General features: G+C 45.9%; 1 protein-coding gene across 10 annotated transcripts in view; it reads right to left on the bottom strand.

Moving 5' to 3' along the window:
* The window catches only part of STAU1 (staufen double-stranded RNA binding protein 1), a 47,551-nt gene continuing 40,392 nt past the window's right edge, over positions 1-7,159 (bottom strand). For all 10 annotated transcript variants that reach the window (XM_074317187.2, XM_074317184.2, XM_074317186.2 and 7 more), the window contains 6 exons: positions 5,968-6,114; positions 4,601-4,676; positions 4,055-4,374; positions 3,361-3,483; positions 2,514-2,599; positions 1-1,544 (listed from right to left, as the gene is read on the bottom strand). In XM_074317187.2, the coding sequence (XP_074173288.1) occupies positions 1,529-1,544; positions 2,514-2,599; positions 3,361-3,483; positions 4,055-4,374; positions 4,601-4,676; positions 5,968-6,114 (768 nt within the window). In that variant the 3' untranslated portion in view covers positions 1-1,528. The remainder of the gene's footprint in view (positions 1,545-2,513; positions 2,600-3,360; positions 3,484-4,054; positions 4,375-4,600; positions 4,677-5,967; positions 6,115-7,159) is intronic.

Below are 7,159 nucleotides of genomic sequence, written 5' to 3'. Positions count from 1 at the left end.
TTCATTAGTAGCTGTTTATTGATCAATGGTTTGATATAAAGTTATTTCAGATCTTCAGAATTTTGCCCAAATAGAATCAAGCATTACAAAGTTTTTTCTTAAAAAAGGGTAGGAGACAAGTTGGGAGGGGACCCAACTTAGCAGTAGTGGCATTTGAGAATAAATTAACAAAAAAAAAAATTTAGTATTACCATTTATTGGTGACAAATACTAAGTTTTACTTACATTCCATGGGGAGAAAAAATGGCAGCGTAAACAATGAAGTGAAGCAGTACGTAACTCGCGAGGCTACCGTGCTGTTCATCCGACCCAAGCAGGACCTCACTGCACACACTTCTGTGCACAGCAGCACAACATCAAAAGCAACAGTTGCAGATAAACATGGGGCATTCTCTTCGGCCCTACATGGGGATGTAACCACAGTTTAAAGCACTCAAGGAGAGTCAATCTGCGTTTCCGTGTTTTCTAAGTACTCCCCGGAAATCACACCCTGTAGTGTCGGGAAAGCTACGTCCTCAACAGTCTTACGCATATGCACACAATTTTTTAATAATCTTTAAAAGATCAAAGTTCATTTAAGTCCTGTTGCATTAACAAAAATGAAATAGAAAAGGAACCAAATGATCATTTAAAGTTTAAAATTCCTAAATCGTCCAATTTATACAACTGTGGGAGACTTCATCAAGGTTTCTGAGAAGTCCAGGACTGTTTCAGCTAAACCAGAGGGCACACAATTTGCATCACTGAAATGGTCCTGGGTTAGTCCAATAAAATAAAAACGTATAACCACATACATACGGATATGATCTTTTCCGGTTAGACTAATGATAAAGTCAGTCTCAGAAAAGTTTCTAAACTGCTATGTAACTAGATACAATTGAGAAATGCTCAAATGAAAATTTATATAGTGTCATTTCAATCGAAAGAAAATAATGAAACTAAGAATACATATCTCTTTTGGAAGAGAAAGCAGTGGTGATGGTGTGGGGACCACGGGAGGCGATGGGCCGCAGCACAACGCACAGTGAGCTTGCGCTGACGAGGAAGCATTGGATTTTTCTCTGCTGCTTTCAGCTTTAGGACCAGCTGGTCTAAGGCCTCTCTCCAGCGTCGTGTCCAGGGTTTGTCCCCAAGTATTTGAGTGAGCCAGGTAGGGAGGTGGGGGGTGGGTGGGGGGGGTCATACTGTTTTCTGTTTCTTCTTTCAACAAGAAAAACAAAACAAAACAACCCAAAACCAAGCAGTGAGGTGCCCAGGGCATGGACCTGCTGGTTGCCCAGTTGAGCCAGGGCTGCTTGGCAGACCTCAGCCACCCCCGCAGCAGCTGCTGCCATGTGGGGACAAACCATAGCACATGCGAGCACAGTCACGGCTGCCTCCTTGTGAGCCCACTTTCGTCACCACTACTGTCTCCAGTTCTTTACCCATCATGTCTTCTCGGCCCACTGGAGGTATCAGAAATTCCAAATTTTCAAAGCAGTTTCAGTATATGTTGGGATTTTTATAATGGTTCATGGCCAGAAGAGGTTCAGCATCTCCCACACCTTTAAGGAAATAAAAATGAAAATGACATTATTTTTGAAACTTAAGAGAATTAAGCCCATGTTAAAAATAAAAAGAAGTGGGGGCGGCCAGGTGGCTCAGTTGGTCAGAGTATGAGCTCTCAACAAACGGGTTGCCGGTTCGATTCCCACATGGGCCAGAGAGCTGCACCCTCCACAACTAGATTGAAGACAGCTACCGCTGAGCTGCCGGAGAGGTGGCCGGATGGCTCAGTTGGTCTGAGCGTGAGCTCTCAACAACAAGGTTGCCGCTTCAATTCCCTCATGGGTTGGTGGGCTGCGCCCCTTGCAACTAAAGATTGAAAACAGCAACTGGACTTGGAGCTGAGCTGCGCCCTCCACAACTAGATTGAAGGACAACGACTTAGAGCTGATGGGCCCTGGAGAAACACAGTTACCCAATATTCCCCAATAAAAAAATAAAATAAAATAAAAAATAAATAAAAGGAAGTTAGCAGACACTGAGAAGTTCAATAGCACAAGTCCCAATTTATAATAACTGGATTAAAAGATTTCATAGGATATACTGTCAAGTGAAAAAAACAAGGAGAATGTGTGGACAGTATGTTATCTCTTGGAGGGAAAGGAAGAAAAGAAGGAAAGAAATAACTATATTTACATAAAGCAACATAGGAAGGATATATAAGAAACTCATAAAAATGTGACCTCTGGGTAGAGGTAGGGAGAAAGACGGACGGGGACTGCATGAGGGCAAGATTTATCACACCATAATTTTGATTTCAGAACCATGCAAATGTATTACCTATTCAAAATTTAATTTAAAATGAAGAAAAAAGTGGAGCTCTCTGCCCCAAACTTGGAAACCCTTCAGGGGAAAGGGACAGAAAGCGACTAAGGCAAGTGGTGTTTCACTACTGAGCTGAGCAGACAGCTTCAACTTAACAAAAACGAGGAACAGAACTGCCTTTCCAAGAAAATCAGTTCACTCACACAGACATTGGTCCATTTCCTGTTCTTGGCATCTCTGTATTTTGTTGGTCCAACTCAGACAGCAACTTTAAAATGTTCAATGCAGCCTAGTGGGGGGATGAAAAGAAAAGTCAAACCACAGCCACTGCTCGGGCCCACACATAAGACACTCACTAAGGAGGGGAGGGATTCTATCGAACAACAAAGCAGGTGGTCCCACTAAATAACCCTTTTCTTTACTGTTTGAGTTTTTAAAATAAAGACAAATTACCATGGTTATTTCATCAAATTACAACCACTGTTAATTTTGTTACGTATTTCCTTCCGGTATTTTTAACCCTATGGTAACTGGACTATATGAATTGTATTTCCTACTTATACACAAAAACCTATGATTTTCCTTGTTAGAATACATTATCTTCAGGACATTCATTTGATGGATGCACTCTATTCCATCAGGTGAATATACTATAGTTTATGTAGATTAATCAATTCTTTTCAGTTTCAGTATTTCTTACAACAGTAATTTCATCGGAACAGAATGTGACAATAAGAGGCTTTCTAAAGCCGCCAGAACTTGGGCCTGCAGGTCCTCCTTCTGGTAAGAGGTGAACTGAATGACATCTGAAGGCATCCAGGATCCAGGGCCCCCACCCCCCCGCCCCCGTCAGCGTGGGCAAGGGAAGGAAGGCTTGGCTAAAGCCGATGAGTTCTGATAAATACAATGAGGAATCAATCCAGTAAACTAAGAAAAGAGTCTTCAAAATATGAAATCTACCAAACAGTCGCGTCTGTGGGAGACCCTCCACCTGTCCACCCACCCGCCTGCAGCCAGCAGCAGGCCCGAGCCGGCCCACTGGGGACGCACCATGTCATGGCAGGACTCCACATCCTTCCCGATGCCGTGGCTGATGAGAGGCGGCTGAGAGGAGCAATTGATAAGAGATACAAATTCGTTCTTGTTGTTTTTGGGGAAGTCTTTGTATTCGACCTAAGGAGGAAAAAGAAAACTGAGGCAAGGGCAGGGAAGCGGTGAATGCACGGGCACCGGCCGTGGCTCTGGCCCAGCAAGGGGGATGACAGCTCTCCCCAGGTCTAAGCCTGACATGGCCACACAGCGACTGTCAGAGGCGCACCAAGGGCTGCATGCAGAGCAGGGCCGCAGCTTCCAGAATCTTCCCGGAACCTAGATGTCTACTAAAAAATCTGGTCTGAAAGAAGCCATGTCCTTTCCTACCAGGCAGAAAAGGCCCGCACAATGAATGTCTTCTCACTGAAATCTAACTGACAGCTACCAGTAGATGAGAGGCTTTGTCATTACTACAGTTAGCTTGGATTTTTCCATTTTATTACCAAAGGTCAAGATTTTCTTGTACCATACAGGCTTGTAATACTTTCCATGCCTCCCGACCCTTCCTCAGGATGACCCTCTCCCCATGCTTCCCTCATCCATCCCCCTAGACAACTTGATTTAAAAACCAAGGCACAAACTTCATTCCCTCAGAGAACCCCAAAGAAGAAGACTGCACTGCGGCCCGGACCGCACTGCTCAGGCCCCTTACCTGGAATCCCTGGACTCGGGAGAGATAGTCCAGCTGCTCAGAGGGCCTTGTGAGAGGTCCGTGGGGTACGTGGCCTGAAGACATGTTATTCTTTAAAATGGTCTCGGCTGTGGGCGAGGTGCCCCCATACAACAATTCCCGGGCTATCATGGCCGTTACCGTGGCCTTGGCAGGGTTCGGAGCCGCCCTGGTGAAATCTTTGGTGTGATGTCCTTGACTGACCCCTACAGCCTGAGCAACCTCAGGCACCATGGGAAGGATTCCAGCAGGCAGCTGCTGATGACTAAGATAAGGCATCCTAAATTCATCCTCTTTATTGCCTGGGGAGGGACACACAGACAAATCAACACAAGTCCACACACACTGCCGGCCTGGAAAGGTTATGAAGCCCCAAGCCAGGCCTCCCTCAGTGCCCTCAAAGGCCCAGGGATGGCGCAGAACCAAACAGCACAGTGGCAACTCATCCACTGGGCACTTGCTATGACCAGGAACCACGCAAACCCCAGAATCACATTCAGATCAAGACAACGTTAATATCACACTTACTAGTCCCATTTTCATCCCCAGAGCCAGGTTCAAAAAAGGTTACTTTTCTTCCATCCCCTGGTTTCTTTATGGGTGTCTTAAAAAAAAAAAAAAAAAAAAAAAAAGGCCATGAGTTGAAAAATTAGTTCCTGCTGTCTAAAACAACTGCAAACTCCAACCAGCATTAATCTTAGGTTTTTCCACTTCTGAAATATGAGAAGGCAATCGGCAGAAAGCCCTGCCCCAAGGCCTGGACGCCCAGCGCGTCCCATGGCAGAGCAGAGCCCCCAGCTTTCCCCCAGTGCACCCCCGCCCACACCAGCCTGTCCATGAGCAGCAGCTGACCAAGTACACGGGACTGAAGGCTGAGCCCCGCTCTGCACTCACATGAAGCGAGGGGAACATAAAATCAGAAGGAGCCCGTAGGCACCAGCCTGGTAGAGCCCAAGGTGGGGAAGGCAGCCTTCAGAGTGCAGCTAAACAATAGTTTCCTGGAGCTGACAGCCAATTAAAAGGTAAGGTGACATTTCTAGGGATAACAAACTTCAAGGGAATGCTACTGGATCAAACTTTTGTCAAACACAAGGTCTCCTTTCTGAAAAGGTAAGGATGCCTATGAATGCTCTACAAGCAGCTGGAATGAAACAGCCAAAGCCAAGTCCAGGACCTATGCAAACTCTCTGATATGTGTCTGGGGTCCCAATTATTAACTGTGTGGCCCCAGCAGATCCAACTGGCAGAGGTGACTGAATCAGCCCCGGGTTTTCTCAAGTTTATCCCGACAGGACCATTCAGTGACTAGAAACTAGGTCAGTCAAGGCTTTCGTTGAGGGCACTGCTTGCCAGTCTTGGCAGAAGTAAAATTTTCAATACGGGGTTCTTTTTATCTAGTGCTGAATTTATAAGGAAAAAGAAATCTCAAATCTAAAGTATGGATTTGGCCCTGACTCTAAAATCACACTGTCTCAGAGTCACAGAAAATCCAAAGCCCGCTCCACAACTAATGAAAGCCTAAGCTGATGAATCTTTTGTGCAGGCCTCATGCCAAGAGCACAAATAATGGAATCACACATTTTGTTACCTTCAAGCCCAATTACCCATCATCCCACAAATGGAGAGGAGCAAGCTGCCCTCCAGCAGAGTCCCAGACCAGATACTGGAACAGCTACGACTCAAGCCAGGGCTGTGCCTGTAGCCGTGGACGCGCACCTCCCATCCTGACCACGTTATAATGCTCCACACGGATAAGAGGCTGCTCAGCAGGGCTGCTCCACTGCCGAGAGGATGAGGCCTGGGCCTGAGGCCTGGCCCCAAGCTGCCAGAGCCCCCAGGACGAGGAGAGAAGGTCATCTCACAATGAGCGCAGAGACAGAGCCCCGAGTCCTCACCTTCTCCTCGGACTTGAGGGCGGGTTTGGCGGGCTGAGCCTGCGGGACTTTGAAGCCAAGGATCTCCAGCATGTTCTCGGCCGCGTTGCGTTTGGCCACCTTCTTATTGGTGCCCGTGCCCTCTGCGGTGTGGTTTCCCACCTTCACCTGCAGAAAGAAGGCAGGACTCAGGTCAGTGCTCAAACCTGCGGAGCAAAGACCGATCAGGAACTGGTGTGCTGGCACAAGCACACGGCAAAGGTCAGAAGCTTGGCGGCTTCCGGGTGCTGCCCGGGGCTGGCCTGGATCAGCCTGCGGGAGCGGAGCGGTCCATATTCAGGAACCGGGCAAGCTGGTTGTTAAACAAAGCCATTATTAAACAGTAAGTTGTATAAGCTTATAACTAAGTAAATACTTTTAACAGAGGAGATGAATACTTAAAACTCATCACTTCCTAATATGACTACATTTTACAATTATCTGTGTTTTTGAAGTTCATTACACCTGTTGTATTTGTGGATGGAAGTAACTGTGTCCTGCCGCCCGTCTCTTCCCGCCTCCATGACCAGGTTCCACATTGAGAGCTTGGAAATGGCCATGGTGGGTACACCACAGGATTCTGCTAAAAGCAAGAGTTAAGCTGTTTTGTTGACTTCTCTACTGCAGACTTAAGCGATGGAGAAAAGGCTAATAACGCAGTGTGTGCTTAAAAGCGTATCAAGTCTCAGCCTGGACATTGCAACGAGTACAAAACCTGAATTCTTCCCATCTTCGAAAATTTTCTGATTCAGCAAAGAAGTCACTCATATTGTTTACAAATAAGTGAAGTTCCAACAAGTCTTTATTGTTTTACTTTCATCTTACTTGTTAATGTAAACAAAAAGATCAACCAGTACTCATTTGTCAATGACATAAGCAACCTGGAGAACAATGAAGCATTTATGTACAGTCTGATTTTATAACATCGTCAGTGACAGTCACACTAGAGTGATAGATGTATGAAATGTACAATAGAGTATTACACATATATTATATATTATTCACAAATTGCCTTACACATCCTTTCTGTCAGTGAAATTTATAATATGTCTACGTATGCATGTGGGTGTGTACAGAACTTCACACGCGCGCGCATTGCTGCCACACTACCCTCGCCTAAGAGTTGGTTGGTAAACAAATTCCAACACATACCACTGCTTACAATCCCCTTGCC

Source organism: Rhinolophus sinicus, chromosome 13 (genome assembly GCF_057876585.1).
Source record: "Rhinolophus sinicus isolate RSI-liver-muscle chromosome 13, RSI-T2T, whole genome shotgun sequence".
NCBI classification, from domain to species: domain Eukaryota; kingdom Metazoa; phylum Chordata; class Mammalia; order Chiroptera; family Rhinolophidae; genus Rhinolophus; species Rhinolophus sinicus.
The sequence above is the reverse complement of the archived record's forward strand: the minus strand, read 5'-3'. Positions and strand labels throughout refer to the sequence as shown.